An 18,331-nucleotide genomic window follows, 5' to 3' on the forward strand; every position below is an offset into this window, starting at 1 on the left:
GCTTTCCAGTTTGCTGTGATAATGCCAGCCCCTTGCCACCCTTCTCCTGAGAGCTCTTTCTGGCTGGTCTGGCATCAGAATCCTGCCTGCTTCATAAAATGACACGGACCACGCCCTTCCTCTCCTGACTTCTGCAGCAGACTGACTGGAGCTGGCTCAGCGACCCCTCGAACAATCAATGGTGTTTTCCAGGGAATCCACTGGAAAGTGGGAGCTCTTCTTTGTGTTTTAAATTACACACTAGTCTTCATCTCTTGCTGGCTCCCTCATTCATTAATGGGTTCATGGTTAAATAAAAGTCTTGACACGTGTTCCCTTTATATGTGAATGAATTGTGGTTTTACTTTTAAAAACTTTTCCTCTTTCTTTCTTTCTTTTTTTGAGACAGGGTCTCACTATGTAGTGCAGGCTGGCCATGAACTCATTATGTAGCTTAAGCTGGCCTCAAGCTCCCAGCAAGCCTCCTGCCTCAGCCACCTGAGTGCTGGGATTATAGACATGCACCACTGTACTGTGTTTTAAAACCTTTCAAACATCTCTTCCCTGGTCAATGAGGCCAGAAGTCGGCTGATTCCGGAGCATAGAGTGTGATCAAAGGTGCTGGAGAGCAGGGACGCCTGGCAGAGGCTCTGCGGTGTGGGCAGAAAGCGGGCTCCCACCAGACACAGGGCAGGGTCAGCCAGAGCCAACCCTCAGCTCCAGAAGCATCGCTGCTGCGCTTTACCAGGCCAACCCCTTGCCTGCTGTCCTCTGTGTCTGACACACACCTGTCCCAGGTGGAGCCGCCACGCTCCTCCCCACAGGTGCAGAAGCCTCAGGCAGCCTGTGCACCAGGAACGCCACACAGGCTTTGGCATGGAGCTCCTCCTAAGACACTGGTGGTCCCTGAACCTGGGAAGCAGAGGTCCAGGAAAGCCAGATTGCCTGGCAGAGGTCACCTGATGGTAAATGCGGCACAAGGGTGGGAGCCTAGGTCTCATCCCCCAGCGGGCTCCTGAATGAGGGCTTTGCAGGTGCATGTGGTCAGGACATGCTCCGGTGGTAGCTGGAGAAGACAGACAGCAGGCTCTGCTCCCCCCTCTGCTGTGGGCCCCAGCCCACCTCAGTGAGGCAGCTCACTGCACCCTGTGTGACAGGTAAGACCTGCACTCGTCTCCAGCCCCGCAGTCCTGAGGACTAAGTACTGTGCCTGTGGGAGGATAGGTTTGAGCCACAGCACAGAGGCATGTCCTCATTGAATGTTTTGTCCCTTCCCGGGCAGGCACTTAATAAGGACAGTGGTGTTAGAGAGAGGAAGCTGGCACAGTGCTGGCCCTGCCTGGAGACTCTCTCAGGACTGGGCTTGGGGTGGAGGTCTGTGCTGGCCATACCTGGCCCCTCACTCTGTCTGCAAGCTCTGGCCAGGCCGCCGCGGCTGTGCAAGGCAGGACTGGCTTGCGCTCAGTCTAACGGAATTGGGCCCAGAGAGCACAAGAGCAGCTGCTAGTGGATGTGCCCCCCTGGAGGGGGTAGCCTGTACTGCAGAGCGGCTCCCCCAGGGGCCAGAATCACAGGTGCTCAGGAATTGGGATAATTCATAATTTGTAGTTATGTAACTCATAATTCATAACCCTCAGCCATGTGGGTTCAGCCCTAATCTAAGCCTCTGGGGCCACAGCAGCCAGCCCACCGGGCCTCAGAGCCTGAGCAGAGGCTTTCCCAAGGCACAGGGATTGTGGGGTCCCTGTTTGCCTTGCCCAGAGTGAGGAAGGTGTAGATAGGGGTGCCCAGGGTCACACGCACGCATCAAGGCTGCTGCTGCCCCGGGAGGTACAAGTCAGCAACCTTGGGCCCGCCCCCAGGCTCATCTGGGTCCCTGTGCAAGAAGGCCAGCCCTGTGATGTCCCCACCACCAGCCTTTCTGGGCATCTTGAACAAGGACATGTGGGTGGCCTCAGGCAGCACTATGTAAGAAAAGCATAAAGTGAGCCACCAGTGTGACTTAGCACTTTCTACCAGCCGTAGCAGAAATAGGAGAAAGGGGGAATTAATTTTAATCATGTATTTTACTCAACCCAGTATATCCAAACCATGGCCCTCTGCAGGAAATATCCCAGTGGCTGGGCACATACAGTCCAGATGGACTCAGAACCTGCCCAGACCCCTGTCTGACAGGGGGGGCCTGGCCCGGCCCTGGACCCCTGTCTGAGGAGGAAGAGCTGGCCCAGCACTGGAGCTGTGCTCAGGGGAGAGGCTTAGCTCAGCCCTCACCCCCATCTGAGGGAGAAGGCTTGGCTCAGCTCTCGGCTCTTCTTAGGGGGGCAGCCTGGCCCATCCTCTGGGAGCCTGATCCGGTGGGGTGTAGGACCCTGCATGGATGAGATCTTGCCTCACTTTCTGGCTTTCTATGGTGCTCTCTCCGCAGACCACCCTTCTGCCCTGTGGTCCCTCCCACTCCACTGGCCAGGCTGGAGACAGAGGGAAGAGGCAGCAGCCTATAAGGGCCCAGCCTCAGCGCTCCTCCCCACCTACACGGCTCCTTGGGACTCTAGGCACGGAGCTCTCAGTGGGAGGGAAGCAGTGACAGGCGGGGGCTGCTGTCAGTGAGAATGGCCGCTCCAGGCTGGGGCTGGGCACAGAGCTGCCCCTGACTGCCCACCTCCTGCAGCTCTCCTGCAAGTGGCCTGGGCCTGAGGGAGGGCAGGAGATTTTGGTCATGTGACCACAACCAAGTGCTACCTCTGCAGAAAAGGGAAGCCAGGGCACGAGGAGGGAAATCTTGTGGGGAGGAGGGGCCCTAGGAGCTGAGCCTGCTGCCCTGCATCTGGCCATGAGTGCCTTACTGCTGGGAAGCCCAGTCCTGGAGCGGGGAAGGATCTGAGCCAAGGAAGGAAGGGGCAGCAGCCAGTGGGGGAGGGAGTTGAGGCTACTGCGCCAGTGATAACCCCAGACAGTAATGGCATGTAACAGCAGTAGGAATCATAAAGGGCAACCTTGAAGAAAGAGAGGGTATCAGTTATGCAGTTGTGCCCTGGATGGGGTGCTAGATACAGGACAAGGAGGAGGTTTCTAATCACCCCACTTTTCTGTGGCCTTTGTCTCAGTCACAAAGCTCCAGGGACCTTCTCAAGCTGCAGCCCTTAAACACACACATACACGCACACACACACACACACAAACACACGAGGACTCCCAGGGCCTGTGGAACCCTCTATCAGGGAAGCCGTGGGTGCCCTGACTGGTTCCCATAGCAACACCTGGATGGGGAGGAGGGAGGGGAAAATGCAGAGAGACAGCGAATGAAGAAAAATAGCTTCCAAAATGAGTAGCAGTGGAGAGAAGGAGCCACTAAGACAGCCCAGGCTAGCCCAGGTCCCTCCGACATCCGACCTCCACCCTCACCATCACTCTCAGTCACACGCATGGGCCAGCTTTACACTTGGTGCTCAGACATAGTGATAGCCAGTGCGGGCACCTTAAGGGCAGCGGCACAGGAGGCTGTCCTCCTGCACCTGGCCCAAGCCCAGTTCTGCAGCAGCCCTAGAAGACACCATTTGTTATGGCCCCAAAGCCTCACGTAGTCATAGGTGGGGTTCTTCAGAGGTGGCTGGATCTGGAGTGTGTGATGACGGAATTAAAGATTCAATACTGGGGTTAATGGTGCAATGCTGGGATTAAGGGTGTAAGTGCAGGTAGTCTGTGTAGAATATAAGGGATAGAAAGAGGGCTGCTGCTGTCACTTGCTGCAGTGTTGCTTTCTGCCCACCTTGGACTTTTTCTCCTCTGCCCTGTCCCTCTGCTATGCTACCCTGCCTTGGAACCAGCCAACTACGAACCGACACCTCTACAAAGTCTGAGCTACAATAAATCTTTCCTCCTTTAACTTTGAGTGTTGGATATTTTGTCTCAGCAATGAGAAAAGTAACTAAGATACCATCCTGTCCCCATCTTACAGGTGAGGAAACTGAGACACAGAGTAGCCACACAAAAGAGAGGAGGGCCATGGCCCAGGCAGCACAGAGATCTACACAGACCAGGCCGCTGAGCTGTGACCCCAGGCCCAGAGGAGACTGTGAGACGTGATAGCAGACTTAGTGCCCCAGATAACATACACTGAGCTTCCTGGGTTCTGCAATCAGAACCCAACCCTAGGTAGCACTGAGCTAAGACCTTGGAGCCAGCAGCTGGACTGCACCATCCTCAAGGCTCTGCAGGGAACCCTCTGCAGCCCTGCCCCTGCCCTCTAGGGCTCTGGCACCTTCCTCCTGCTTTGAGACCACTATGGCTTTGCCTTGTCTCAGCCCTGCTATCCTTCTTGCAATTCCCTAAGATGACACCAGGCCATCTCATCTGGAGGGCAAGCTGAACACTCTGTCCGCTATGCTGGGCCAGGTAACCTAGACTGAGGTGGAGACATTTGGGGCCACTCTGCCTACCACAGTGGTGATATGGGGGTGAGAGGCCCCGGCCTGGTAGAGCAGTGCAGCGGACACTTCAGGTAAGAATGGGCACAGAGGTGAGTGCATCTCCCAAGGGAGTGGCTGGGAAAGGGTGGGGTCAGTGGCCCTGACAGTCTCTTGGTGGTGTGGATGTGGGCAGGGGCCAGAACCCAGCTGTGACAGAGGGCTCCTCTGGACAGGCATCACAGGGACTTCCTGTGGGAGGCAACTTGTGCTGCACCTGCCTGCAGTGGAGGACTGAGCTATGAGGATACTGGCCAGCCAGAAGGTATGGCGGAGAAAAGCTGCTGGGAGGGGGGCAGGGCGCAGGTGGGCTGCACCCCCGAGGAAGGGTGATTCCCGCCACCACTTGAGGAATGCAGTCAGCAACAGGCTTTGAGGCTTGGCTGCAGGGGAGTCCATGGCATCAGCAGCTTCATAGGCCTGGTGTGTGGTTTGGGGTGGGCCCTTGCCCCCCCCAAACTCTGCCACACTGCTGCCAGGGGACCTCAGTCTGCGAACCCAGGCCAATCCAGTCAACCCTCCCCACACATGCTTACTTGCTGCTTCGTCTGCTCTGGACAGAGGGGCCCTGCCAGTGGGGGCCTACTTGCAAGCGCTGGAAGGAAGAGCCTCTGTCATGTCGCCTCACAGCTTCAAGGAGCAGCCAGAGTGCACAGGGCACCTTCTTACCCAGGGCAGGGCCCAGGAGAGACCACGGGTCTGAGTGAACCACAAGCCTCCTGCCTCATCGCAGGACCAGAGTGTTTCTGCTCCCTGAGGCCGGGCCCTATTTTGAGGGCTGTGGAGGCACAAGCAGACCCGTATTCTGAAACCTCCAGCCACTCTCCCACCCTTATTCTCCTGTGGAGCCTCCTAACCTCCTTTGAGGCTGTCCTGGCCTTGGTCGGGTGGAGCCAACATCTCCAGAAGGGGCAGAGTACCCCCCAGAAATGTGAGGTGTGAGTGAAGAAGGCCCTTGATTGTGCTCATCACCCCCTATCTTTGGACACTGACTTCCTGTTCCCAATAGTCCTGAGCATGGAAATGGAGCAATATTTTCCAGTGGGACTGTACCAGGTGCCAGGTGTCAGGGCAAAGCAGAGACAAGATAATTACGGGGGAATAGCAGAAGCTAAAAATAGCCTCCTCCATAGCCCCGTCTCCTGGCAAGGACAACGCCAGACAGGCAGCAGCAGGATCCTGGCCCTGGGAGTGGGAGTTGAGGTGTGCAGAGGATCCATTCTGGGAGCATACTGGCCAGGGAGGTGGGTGTAGGGCTGACCTGGGCTCTCTATCCTCAGCGAACACTGGGCAAGTGCCAGTGCAAAGCAAGAGAGGTCAGGGCTGCCTAGGGCACAGAGTGAGGGGCAGGGTGCCCTCCAGGCAGAAGCCTGGGATCAAGCTGCGGAGGGTGAGTAGGAGTTTGGCACATTCTCTGCAGACGAGTGGTTTTACTGCCCCCATGGAGCACCCAGAGTGGCAGGGAGGCAGGCAAGGGCAGCGTTGGGGACAGTATGGGGGCTGGCTGACTCTCCCTCCCAGCTGAGGAGGGAGCTGAGCCATCCTGGCCAGGGCTTCCTTCCCTCTTCAGAGACCCTCAGAGTCAGGATGTCCCCCTCCTCAGAGCTGCTGTCTTTGGGGGACAGCCCCCAAGTAAGACTTTCCTCCTTGAGGGTAGTCTGAGGTGTTCTCAGTGACCCCAGTCAAGTCTTGGCATGCGCGGCACAGGGCTGGGACCTACTGTGGACATGGAAGGGACTCAGGACTGGCTGCTGTACCCTGGGACCCATCAGAGGGAGGAGGCCTTCTGGAGGGACACAGCGCACAGAGATGAGCAGGGAGGAAGCTGATGAGTGTCAGCGGGGGTGGGAGTCCCTACCCACCCAATTACACGGGTAGCCGAGGTTACCCACACCCAAGAAGCTCTGCCTCAGAGACTCTGGAGGCACAGAGTGCCAGGCAGGATGGGGAGGGGCCAGAAGGCTGTGGGGAGTGAGAGGAGGGAGGGTGGGCCTCATGGGGGGACACTGGTGAGCTGGCCTGGAATTGGGCTCTATCAGGCAGCTGGAGGGATGGCCCAAAGGCCTGGGTCAAGACTCCTGTCAACATTTTAGTTTTAAAGATATTTTTAAGCCGGGAGTGGGGCTCTGACTCCAGAAAGCAGACAAACCAAGGACAAATCCAGGAGTGTCCCTAAGTGTCCTGGCTGGGGGATGGAATTAAGGAATGAGTGGGCAGTAGGGGAAGCAACACAGCAGCGGGGAGGAAGAGAGAGAGAGAGAAAGGAAGGGAGAGAGGAGGAGAGAGAGGAGGAGAGAGAGGAGGAAATGAGAGAGGGAGGGAGAGAATCAGAGACAGCGAGAGAGACAGAGACAGAGAAGAGAGAAGAAAGAGAGGAGGCTCTGTGGGAAGGGCCCGGTTAGGGTGGGGACCCAGGAGAGGGTGAGGTCTGAAGTTTCTGGGAAGCTGAGCACTGTGTGAGACGGGGCTGGAGCCATAGTCCTCTGCCTGGGGTGATGGTTCACAGTTGTGATAACTAAACACAAGGATGATTTCCCCACAGTGGCAATCTGGTTGCACAAGAGGTTATCCCACAAAGCCCAAAGCTGCTAAGCAGGCTGTCACCTGGGATTGGGAGTTGGGTTTGCCTCAGCCTGGTTAGGGTTAGAGTTCGGGTTCAGATTTGGGTTCAGGTTCGGGTTAGGGTTAGAGTTGAGCAGTCATTCTGGGACATAGGGAGGAGAAAGCCTGCTATCAGGAACGGGTCTTGGTAGGTGCACTCCACTGTGCAGACTGGGGTTCCCATAGCGGTGGAAGTATAGGATAGACTTTTATCTCACCTCTTGTCCAGACTGTTTTCAAGACCCCAGGAAGGGGAGCTGGGGATTTAGCTCAGTGGCACAGCGCCTGCCTGGCAAGCACGAGGTCATGAGTTCTATTCCCGGTACCGGAAAAAAACAAAAAACAAAGAAAAGAGACGCCAGGAAGTGTCCGGGCAGCACTGGAGTTAACTATGGTTATTTAGGTGAGGTTCAGTTTGCAGTGGGCAAAGTGAGGCCACTGGTTTTGTGCCTACGGAGCATAAGAAAAGAGAAGTACCTTGAGGAAGGATGGACTTCCACAGGACACTGAGTTCACCTAGTGACTCCCTGACTCTCTTGCGCCTCGGTTTCCCCATCTTCACAAGGAATGGCCATTCCAGCTCTGTGGCTCCTTCCCAGAGAGAATGGTGCTGGACAGCCTCAGGACTCTGTCCCACAGTTACTGACAGTAGCTGCCTCACCCCCAGCCAAGGGGGTTGCCTGGTCTCTTCCCAGGGCAAGTAGATTAATATATGCCACAGTGAGCCTGTGAACACAGGCCACAAGCTGGGAGCTCTAGGCAAGTGTGGGAGAGTCCCCTGAGCTTGGAACAGACCAAAAGACACGAGGAGGCACCAGGAGCCTTCCACCCTCACCCTGCAGGAATGAAGTGTCCCTGTTTGGCCAAGGCCAGGGCTCAGAAGTGGTCTCCCGTGCCCTGTTGTCCATCCTGCCTCAGGTCTCCTGATATCCACATCCCCCAGAGCCCTCCTTCCCATGCCTAGCCCTTGGGTGCCCCCGCCAAGCATGGCTCTCTTTTATCTGCCTTTGACCCCTACCCAAAGCAGGAGGCAGAGATTTAATGCTCCTCTTCTGAGAAGAAGCACTAAGGTTAGGACCTGCATTACGGGAGCCTGACTGGGCACTTCCCCCATTGCTATGGTTTCTTAGCCCCCAGAGGCAGCACTGGCTCCCTGAGGCAGATGTAGCAGTGCTTGGTTGTGCTAAAGCCCATCATGCCTGGTCTGCAAGATGAGCCCTCAGCATTCCCCAGGATCCCTTACCTCAGGCCCAGTCCTGTCCCAAGGCTCAGAGAAAGCACTAGCTTACTCCTTACCTCAGTTTCCCTGTTTTGTAGTAGGGAGATGAGACTGAGCTGTGATATCTGGCTGGGCAGACAAGGTGGTGACGGGATTTGGAGGTATGCAGTAGGCTCTTGAGCCCTGTGTCACATCCCCCACCTATTCATCTGCCTGTTTTCTTGGTAATGGACTTGGAGCTGTCCCAATTGCTGGACCGCCTGCCAGTTACGAGGTGGGGTGACATAAGCACAGCCCTCAACTTTCCTTGGGTTGTGGTGTGTGCAGATGGTGCTGCCTCTACTCCCTGACTTCTCCTCTCCTGCCTCTGGGCAGCAGTTTTGTTATTTAAAAGGAAAAGGGGAGAGGAAGGAGGAGATAGCCTTTTATCCCGCGCACACTCCGGCCTGTGATGAGCGTGATGACATTTCCTGGCAGCAGGTGGCCCTCCCTGCTGCTCCATCTGTGTCCTCCCCCCAGACCTGCTCTCTGTGCCCTGCAGGTTCTATTCTCTCCTTGGCAGGTGCAGTGAGGGCTGCACTTTGGCCAGGAGCCCAGCAGGTGTCCCTTTGCCCTCACTGGACCTGGCTGGCACTACCCATGATGCCCTGGCTGCCCTGCCCAGGCCCCTCCAAGCACAGCAATTCCATCTGAAAGTCCAGGAGTGACTGACAAGCACCTGCATGGACCACGGAAGCTGGGACGGTCTAGCCAGTCAGGCTTCATCCAGTTGCTCTAATCCCAATCCAGAGATGGCGCTGAGGGTGTTTGCAGGCGTGAGGAAAGCCCAGAGTCTGCGGGCAGAAGGACGACTACCTTGCATCGTGTGGACAGCCTGACTCAGCCCACTGAAAGCCTATGGGGCAGCCCTGAGGCTTCCCTACCGGAGAAGAAATTTCTCCTGTGGATGCCAGCTCTTGCCCCTGCCCAGACTTCCAGCTGGCTGGAAGATTTTGTGCTGGCCAGAAGATTTTGTGCTGGCCTGAAAAAACCCTACCCTCTCACTGCCTGTCTCCTCTGAGTCCTGCTTCCCATCAAACACTGACGGGTACAGAGGTCGGAGCACACTTCAGGCCCTCTCCCCCGCCTTTGGGAAACTGCCACCCTCTCCAAAGGCAGGGGAAGCTGATCTCCCACCGGGCAGCAAAATTCTCTCCTTGCTAAGTTCTTGGCCTGCACGTGGGTAGTACCAGGGGTTATTGGCAGATGAGGAAAATTAGGTTTAGGGAGACCAATTCCAGCGTCCTACAACCAGGGCTGGCCAGGGTCCTTTTCCTGCATTGATCATGTCACCCTTTCTCCAGGCTATGTGGGCAGTAGATACCCTGTACAGGCCCTACTGCCCACCAGAACTCCGGCTGCACTCACTGAGAGACAGTCCTCAGCTCAGCAGGAACTGGCTCTTACCCCTCCGCCTCAGGCTGGGAGCCAGGCTGGGGGTGTGGGGGGGAGAAAGGGTCGGGGAGGGACCAGGGAAGGTCTCTGGGTGTGGAGTGCTTGGGCCTTTCTAGACCAAGGATCTAGGGCCCTGACTGAGCCCCGTTTCTGTACTCATGGAGGCTCCATTGTCACCTCAGGCTAGGGGGCCTCCCCACATCCGCTCCCACCAGTTGTACCCTTAGAGAAACAGCACAAACACTCCAAGAAGTTTCAATGTTTTATTAACAAAATCTTATAAAAAGAGCCTGTCTTCAAGGTGAGGTGGCAGGGGTACATATCCTGGCCAAAAACCCATGGCCTGGTCTGGTAAGGGGCAGTCACACCCTCTTGAGGTGTCCAGGGTCTTCCCAGGTCCCCGGGCCTCCATGTGGCTGGTGCTGGCCAATGTGTAAAGGTTATGGCTTATGTGCAAAGAATAAAATCTGTGGGGGCTGGCAGGGGCACAGGTTGGACCTGCAGAGCTGGTCCCCAGAATCTGGAATGCAGTGGGCAAGGCAGAAAGAGGAACCTCCACGCAGGGCCTGCTTGGGCTGCAGACACCAAGGGCTCCCAGTACCGTGGTGCTGGTGCTGAGGCAGTGACGGGAGCCCATCCTAAGCAACAGCAGAGCAGGACAGAGCACCTAGGATGCCCAGGAGCAGTGGTCTAGGGCTCTTCTGGGGCTGGATTTGTGGGCGCCAGGCAGGAGTAGCAGCTAGGGCCCTGGCCTCAGAGCTCCTGAAAGGCTCTGGCAGCAGGTAATGGCCATGCAGCGAGCAGGGGGTTGCCAGGGAAGCAGACCCCGCTCCAGCTGCAGTGGCTCTGGGAACAGGCAGCTGGTGGCCAGCGGGGCAGGCATAGTGGCAGGTCCTGGCCCTCATGCTGGCCTGTCTTCATCACCAGCTCTTGGGCGGAGCTGGGGTGCTGCCCTCTGCCAGGCTGCTTCCTCTCTGGAGCTGCCCTCTCTCAGCTGTCCTGGGACTTCTATGCAGGCTGCTTTGAGAGAGGAAAGGAGACGGTGCAAGGTGCAACAGCAAAGTTCTGGAGACAGCCTTGAGACCTGAAGGAAAGAGGAAAAGGCCGGGCTGTCAGCGACAGTGCCTGCATATCATTTGGGCCCACAGGAAGGACAGGGGTAGATGACAGATGGGCTGGAGTTCTGGAATCCAGGAAGAGTCTCTCAGATTGCCCAGAGGGCTGGGCAATGCCCAGAAACTGGGGCCTGGGAAGGAGCTCATGTCTGGTTAGGATAGACAAGGGACACTCCTGGGCAGAAGGGATGGGACTCCCCTTACCTGTTGTCATTCTCCTGGCTCCAAAGGTGCCGGCTGCTGCCTCAGCCGGATTTGAGGATTCAGTTTCTCTGGGACCCTCCGCCTGCCATGCGTGAGTCACCGAACTGAGTTCTGATTCTTCCCCAGGCTGGTGTGAATCACTGCACTGGGATGAGAAAGAACAGGGTCCCTGTGAGCCGACTCTGCAGGTTCCCCCAGCACTGCCTCCCACCTGTCCCTTTTCTTGGTCCCTAGGGACTCTGCACCCACACCCCTTCCCTGCAGCTAACTTGCTGGGAAAACCTCTGAACCTCAGTAAGTTTACCTGGAAAATGGACCTTTGCTATGGACCCTCCCAGTTCTAAGATGCTCTGGGGGCAGGGGCTCACCTGGGGGCCAGGAGGCACCACGATGTCAGGTCTGCTGCTGCTGCTGCTGCTGCTGCTGCTGCTGCTGCTGCTGTTGCATTTGTGGTTTTGGCTTTCCCTGGGGAGGGAAGCCATGCTGCTCAAAGCTGGCCAACTGTTCTGGGAGGCGAGGAGGGTGTCAGCTAGCTCTGCAGTGTTTGTCAGGGGTGCCGTCTCTGGAAGTTGAGGTTCCTTTGGCACTGGTTCTACCTTAGCTTCTGCCCTGGGGTGCCCCAGGAGCTTGGAGCCCACTGGCCCTTGTCTTCAGACACTTGGTTTTTTGGGTGCCTAGAGGGCCCAGGTATTGGAGCAGAATGAGGAAGCCGAGGATGGTCTGTGATGGCCTGAGAGCGTGGAGGGTGGAGCCACTTGCCAGCTCAAGCAAGGCCAGGGCCAGGAAGACAGACAGAGGGGAAGGCGACAGGCAGGAGCCCTGCAGGGGAGGGGCTCCTTTGCTGTTTTGGGTGATGAGCACAGCTGAATGGCATCTTTCTGTGTGAGCAGTGCCAGGAGGCCAAGGGGCTCCCTGGCTGGACAAGGGCTGCCCCTGTGTGAGTCAGCCAAAGCTCAAGTCCTGGTTGGCAAAGGCCACATGGTGGATGTGGCAGGTAGGTTAGGGGCTCTGGGATGCCCTCTACTCAGGCTGTGTCCGGTCACTGGCCACAGACTCACTGGTGAGGGCAGGTGTAAGGGCCTCAGCCTCATCCTCAGCAGGCAGCTGGGGCCCAGCTGGCTCAGCTGCCTGCTCCAGGCCATCCTGCACTTCCATGCCCCTCTGGATGAGCTGTTCCAGGGTCTTGGGTAGTGGGTGTCGAAGAAAGCGCTTCAGCTTGGGCTGCAAGGTGCCCACCACATACTGGATGATCTCCTCCTCCTCGGCATCCACATACAGTGTCTGGTACAGGTCCCGCTTGCGCCACAGGAACTGGTCCAGTGGCTCTCCCTGCTTCTGCGGCAGGTCCAGTTCACGCTGGATGGCCTCCCGGGACAGGGTGCCCTCGCTGTACTGTAAGAACTCCTTCTTGAACTCCACCCAGTTCTTCACCGAGCCCTGTTTGTACTCCCACCACTTCTTGGCTGGCCCATTCATGTGGTTCTGGATCTGGGACAGCCAGTACTCCTCAGAGCCACCCACCTGCCGCAGGTACTCCTCCAGGTGGCTCAGGAACTCCCGTGGGTCCTCGAAGATCTGCGTGTCCACTCCAGGGCTTGGCTGCCCATCTTCACCCGGCCCCCATGGTGGGTACTGCTGGGCCTCAGCTGGGTCCTGTCCCGGCAGCTCACCAGCTGCCGGCGGAGGGGTGATGGCATAGGGGCTGACCGTATAGTCATAGCCATCAGTCTCGTGGCAGTAGCTCTCAGGACCTCCGACACCCACAGAGACGGTGTGGCGGGCCGGCTCGCTGCCCACCGGGTACTTGCCACCCATGGACTCGAGGCGGTCAGCCCACCTCTCCAGCCGGTAGAAGACTTCTCGCCACACGTGCATCTCACGCTTCACCCAGCGCTCCAGGTTGGCGATGGTCTCCTGGCAGCGGCAGAGGCAGGCCTTGATGGACTTCTTCCAGCGCTGCGAGTCGCCCGTGGGCACATAGCCGTCCAGGTTGTTCTCCAGCTTGCCCACGGACCTGTGCAGCCCCTTCAGCTCACGCTCCACTTGCTTGGACACCTCGGTCAGCAGGTGCCGGTGGGTCCTCCGCACATGCTCCAGCATCTCCGCCCGGCACTTACCGATCTGCAGGATCACATTCGGCTTGGCCACCGGCGCGCCCCGTGCCCCGGGATAGGCGTGGAGGCCGCCGCTCGTCATGTGGTCCAGCTCCATCTTCGCTCAGGCAGTGGCACTCCGAACTGGCGGGACTGGCGGTGGCTGTCGGGACAGGCACAGCAGCTGGCGGCGGCGAAGCGGCTGATGCTGCGGTCGGATCAGCAGGAAGAGCGGCAGGTACTGCGGAGGGAGGACGCTGCCGAGCTCTGTGCGGAGCCTCCGCCGCCGGCTCTTTATGAAGCCCGCGGCTGTGGGCGGCCTCTCTACGGGCTCCAGCTCCCATTGGCCCCCCGCTCCCCGCTCGCTGCAGACCCCGCCTCCCACGCCCACTCGCGCCTCCGGGCGGCCTGGCAGGCGAGCAAGCGAGGACCCGCCCCCTGCACACTCTGCAGGGCTGGGGTGACTAATACTGCCGCGCGCGCCTCCCACCAGGCTGGCTCCTTCAGCCTGGAGGACCTCGCCACTGTCTGGCCAGCGAGGGCGGGCGAAGGCTGCCTGGTGCCCCCGCTCCCAGGGTCTCATGATCTCTCTCCTAAAGGAGGGGTCCCGCTGGACACTGCTCTGCGGACTCCTTGCTGCCCTGGCTTTACAGGACAGACCACTGCTGAGGAGCCCTAGCACACCCTCCCCCAAAGCCCCTCTGCCTTCAGGTGGGGATCCAGTGAGTCCACGCCCACTGTCTCCTCCCATCCCTGCCCCCGGGGCCTGAATCCCGAGTCTGGCCCATATTCTGGATCTGTACGAGGGACAAACACCCACCTGAGCCTCTGCCTGGGCTCTGGCATTGGTGCTGTGGTGTGACGACACAGTGACTGGATGTGGCTGGACTGGGCCCCCGCAGTGCCCCACAGCCAGGCCTTTGTTGAGGCCCTGGACCTCACTTAGGCCCCAAGGTATGTGGAAGTTGATACCTGAGGACAGTGGGGCCGGGTGTCTGAGGAGGTGCTGGGTCATTTAGCCGAGGGAAGGGTGCTGGACCTGAGACCTCAGGTCACAGGCAGAGCCTGGCCAGAGGCTCCAAAATTTCTAACAGTCAGGAACAGGGAGAGAGGAGGGAGGGAAGAAAGAGGAAGGAAAGGGAGGAGGGAGGAGGGAGGTGCAGAAGGGTGCTGGCAGCCCTGGCAGCCGGGAGAGGCAGAGGAAAGCAAGATGCCATATAAGGAATGGGGCTCCGGAAACTGAGATTCCCTGGGGAGGGAGGCCCCTTCCGCTTCCCTGGCAACTGGAGCAGTAGGGGAGGGGTGGGACACACTTCCAGGGTTACTCCGGTGCTGGATTGGATGGATGAGGCTGGGCCTGTCGTCTTCTGATGTTACCTGGGAACAGGTGACACCATTACCCACAGCAGAGCCCAGGGACACACAGTGACAGCCAGGACACCATATCCCTTGCTGCTGCTTCTCCCTGTCATTCTCTCAGACACAGCCACACTGCACAGTCATAGCCCCTCCAACACTTACTCCCCACTCAGAGCCCTCATGCACACTCCTACCCCCAACTCAGAGTCCAGCCCACACTCACACCCCCTACTCAAATCCTTGTATGTAGTCATCCCCCCCACTCAGGGACTCGAATACACTTATCCCCATACCCAGAGCCCTGCATACCCTCCTCCCCAACTCAGAGCCCTGCATACCCTCCTCCCCAACTCAGAGCCCTGCATACCCTGCCCCCCTGCTCAGAGCCCTGCATACACTCATAGCCTCCTCTCAGGGACTCACACACACTCATCCCCATACCCAGACCCCTGCATACCCTCCTCCCCCACTCAGAGCTCTGCATACACTCATAGCCTCCTCTCAGGGACTCACACATACTCATCCTCATACCCAGACCCCTGCATACCCTCCTCCCCCTACTCAGAGCCCTGCATACACTCATAGCCCCCACTCAGGGACTCACACATACTCATCCCCATACCCAGACCCCTACACACCCTCCTCCCCACTCAGGGACTCGCATACCTTCCTCCCCCACTCAGAGCTCTGCATACACTCATAGCCCCCACTCAGGGACTCGCATACACTCATCCCCATACCCAGAGCCCTGCATACACTCACCCCCCACACACACTCAGACCCCTGTATACTCACCTCCCTCAGAGCCTGGCGTGCGCTCATCCCCCACTCAGACCCCAGCATACGCCCATCCCAGAGCCCCCAACCCACCTGTCTAGTTCTCCTTCCCACTGGAATCCCCACATCAGCCCCCCCTTCTCTCTTCGCCCCTCCCCCCTCTCCTGGGCTTCCTCCCTGAGGGGAATGTCTTTCTGGAAAAAAAAAAACTCCCCCAAAATGGCTCTCCTGGCATTTCTAATTAAAGGTGAGTGGGCGAACAAAGAAGGGAGGGTGGAGGGGCACCACTGGGAGGGGGAGCTCGGCAGAGAAACTGCAGAAATGAGAACCCACTGGCACCTTCCCTTCCCGTGGAGGAATCCCAGGAGTCGGAGGCTGCAGGGGCGTCCTAGCCCAGAGGCACCTGCGCAGGTCAGCACAGGACCAGGAGCCGGTAACTTGAGGTGGGCTGACCAGGCAGCTTGGCACTTGCTGTGCCTGTGTGTCCATGCACGCAAGAGCCAGGGGCCAGCCCCCGATGTTTCACATGTTTGTGACCTGATAGGCCGGGGCAGGCTCTCAGGCCTCTGCGCTGCAGTGGTCTCCAGCTGCCTCTAGCCCCACCCCAGGCAGCCCCCAAGGATAACTTCGTGAGTAAGAGGCTGGGGATGCGAAGATGCTGACTGTGACCTGGGGTGCTGCGCTGCCACACTGGGCCTGCAAGGTCAGCAGCAGCCCTGTGGGTGGATAGACCGGGGAGGGAGTTTCCAAGAGAGTCCAGAGAGCAGTCTAGGGCTCAGTTTAAAGCAGACCCTTGGGGAGGAGACCTGGTGCCCCCAGGATGCCATGGCCACTCGCCACCTCTTCCCATTGCTTGCTGCAGCAGAGCTGGACATGGGTGGCCCATCTAGACTGCTACGGGAGCATGAGGCTCAGGGAGTGGGGGAGGGCAGGACCCACGGTTCCCACTCCCTCTCTGCAGGGTCTGCAGAAGCTGTGAACATAAGGTCATGGTGACAGGTGACAGGCAGCAGCTGCTGCTCTGGGAACACTTAATCGCTGCCCAATTATCGCCCCAGAAGCCCTCAGCAAACCCCCGCATTGGAGCCTGAGGCTCCGTTCTTCCGCCTCTAGGAATGAGGCTGGGTTGGCTCCCCACTGCCCAGGAGGGGGAGCCTCTTATAAGAGGAGACTTTCCTTCTCTAGCCCCCACCAGCCTGTTTCCTGACTAGAGGGACAGGGCCTGAGTGCTGGTGGGATGGGGAGGGACTGGAGAGGGGCTGGGGGCTGAGCCTGGGCAGAGAGGGGGCCGGAGGACCCATCTCCCAGAATCAAGCTGGTCTGCTTTTTGATGCCTGGTCTGCCAGAGCAAGAGGGAGTCCTACGGGGATGCGGGCCAGGCCAGGGCAACCACGGGGGTCTGTGCAGCTCTAAAGCCCTGGTTCAGGCGGCTCTCCATTCTGGCCTCTACCCCAGGGCTCCAGGCTTTCAGCCCCCAGATTCTGATCCAGGGATGCAGTGATACCCATTTCAGTCTGGGGTCCTCTTCTCTTATGCACAATCTCAGGGAGCCCTGAGCCACCAGTCTCAGACCTCTCCAGCCTCCCTGTCCTGATTCTGTCCCTGGAGCCTTGAACTCTCTCCCCTACTCCTGAAACTGCTTGACGACATGTGCATCCTGATAGGCTCACACCCCTTTCCTGGATGCTTATGGACAGCCTGGGCCTTCAGAGGTACTCAGGGTAATATCAGTAAGACCCAGGCATCCTGCCCCTGCATCGCCACTCTGCCCCTCAGAGCACATACTCCTAATCTCCCTGGCCCCCTTGTGGTAGCTTCAGCCATCCCTGCCTGGCTCCAAGGACCCGGACACAGCCTGGTTGGCACACACCATCCTGTGTTGCACTGATCGCCAAGGTTTTCACAGGGTTAGCTGCTGCCCGAGAATGAGGGTCTGGCCTATTAATGCCCCCCAACCCCTAACTGCAGTAGACACTGAGCAGCTGAGGGTGGGTGCAGCTGCTTCAGGGAAGAGCTCACTTCCTCACCTATACATGCACACATGTGTGTGTACACACATACAGCACACATCTGTTTGTAGTCATGCACACATACACACACGTGCCTACACACACGAGCACACGGATCACTCACCACGTTCTCCAGGTCCCCTGTTCCCCCTGCTGGTCTGGGCTTTGGGGACCCCCACCCCATCCTCCTTGAGCAAGAAGCTGGGGAAGCGGGGAAGGTTACAGTGGTGACATGGCTAGCCTCTTGCTCTCATCTTCCCTGGGCCCCACCACCTTGAAGGGTATAGGTTTTCTGCCTCTTGCTGTGGATGAACTGTAGGATCTTCCACCCAGCCTCAGAGTCCTGCTGTTCTGCAAGGTCACCCCAGGTTACCTGGCCTCACTCCATCACCACACACTCCCTGGTGGGGTTGGGAGAGACCAGGCTAGCCCTGAGCCCCCAGGGAGCCCACTGCTGTTCCTTACTAAGGTCTCCCAGTGGGCAGCCTTCATCCACACCTTTGTTCCTGGGGTCCTTTGCTGTCCCAGCCTAGGAAGCCACAGCCTGCTCTCAGCCCCTCCACCTCCAGTTGTCACCTCCCTGGCACAGGGCTTCCCAAGATGCTCGGCAGGGGTCCTTGAGGAACTGAGGGGGGAACATACCCTTTTGTATCCCTCTGGAGACAGAGAGTAAGCGGCTGTTCACCTGAGCCTCACCTTTCCGTCTGTAGAAGGGGTGACAGTGCTGGGTGTGGGGGCTGCAGGGAGCTGTCTAGGAAGCCTGAAGTCCCCCAGCCGTGAGCCCCTCCTCACAGTGCCACAGCTGGGACTAGAGCTGGGGAGGTGGGCCCACCTAGGACCCCTCAGGGGAGAGTTCCGGGTGCTTCCTCTCTCCGCCAGCCCCGTTTGCCTTCAGAGATTGAAATAGGGCTGATGTGTGGGTGAGCTGCTGGGGAAGGAAGGATACCATCCTCCCTGGCCCTCCTACTGGCCCTTTGAGGAGTGACCTCCGGTCACCTTCACCGCCCATGTCTGGCCAACATGGGGATGGGTGATGAGGGAGGCAGAAACCAGGAGATGCGGGTGAGGCTCCCAGACT

At 58.4% G+C, this 18,331-nt stretch overlaps 1 protein-coding gene across 1 annotated transcript; it reads right to left on the bottom strand.

Moving 5' to 3' along the window:
* Positions 1-9,945: 9,945 nt before the first annotated feature.
* Arc (activity-regulated cytoskeleton-associated protein) lies at positions 9,946-13,362 on the bottom strand. Its single transcript, XM_005395731.1, has 3 exons — positions 11,384-13,362; positions 11,016-11,160; positions 9,946-10,780 (listed from the first exon to the last, which is right to left on the bottom strand). Exon 1 carries the CDS (start codon positions 13,224-13,226, stop codon positions 12,036-12,038), a length of 1,191 nt encoding a protein of 396 aa, XP_005395788.1. The 5' UTR covers positions 13,227-13,362; the 3' UTR covers positions 9,946-10,780; positions 11,016-11,160; positions 11,384-12,035.
* Between the last annotated feature and the right edge of the window lie 4,969 nt (positions 13,363-18,331).

The sequence above is a fragment of the Chinchilla lanigera genome, unplaced genomic scaffold, assembly GCF_000276665.1.
Source record: "Chinchilla lanigera isolate Chin_1 unplaced genomic scaffold, ChiLan1.0 scaffold00053, whole genome shotgun sequence".
Taxonomy (NCBI): Eukaryota; Metazoa; Chordata; class Mammalia; order Rodentia; family Chinchillidae; genus Chinchilla; species Chinchilla lanigera.

Coding starts and splice junctions, on each gene's coding strand:
- Arc (XM_005395731.1), bottom strand. CDS start 13,226: ATGGAGCTGGACCACATGACGAGCGGCGGCCTCCACGCCTATCCCGGG.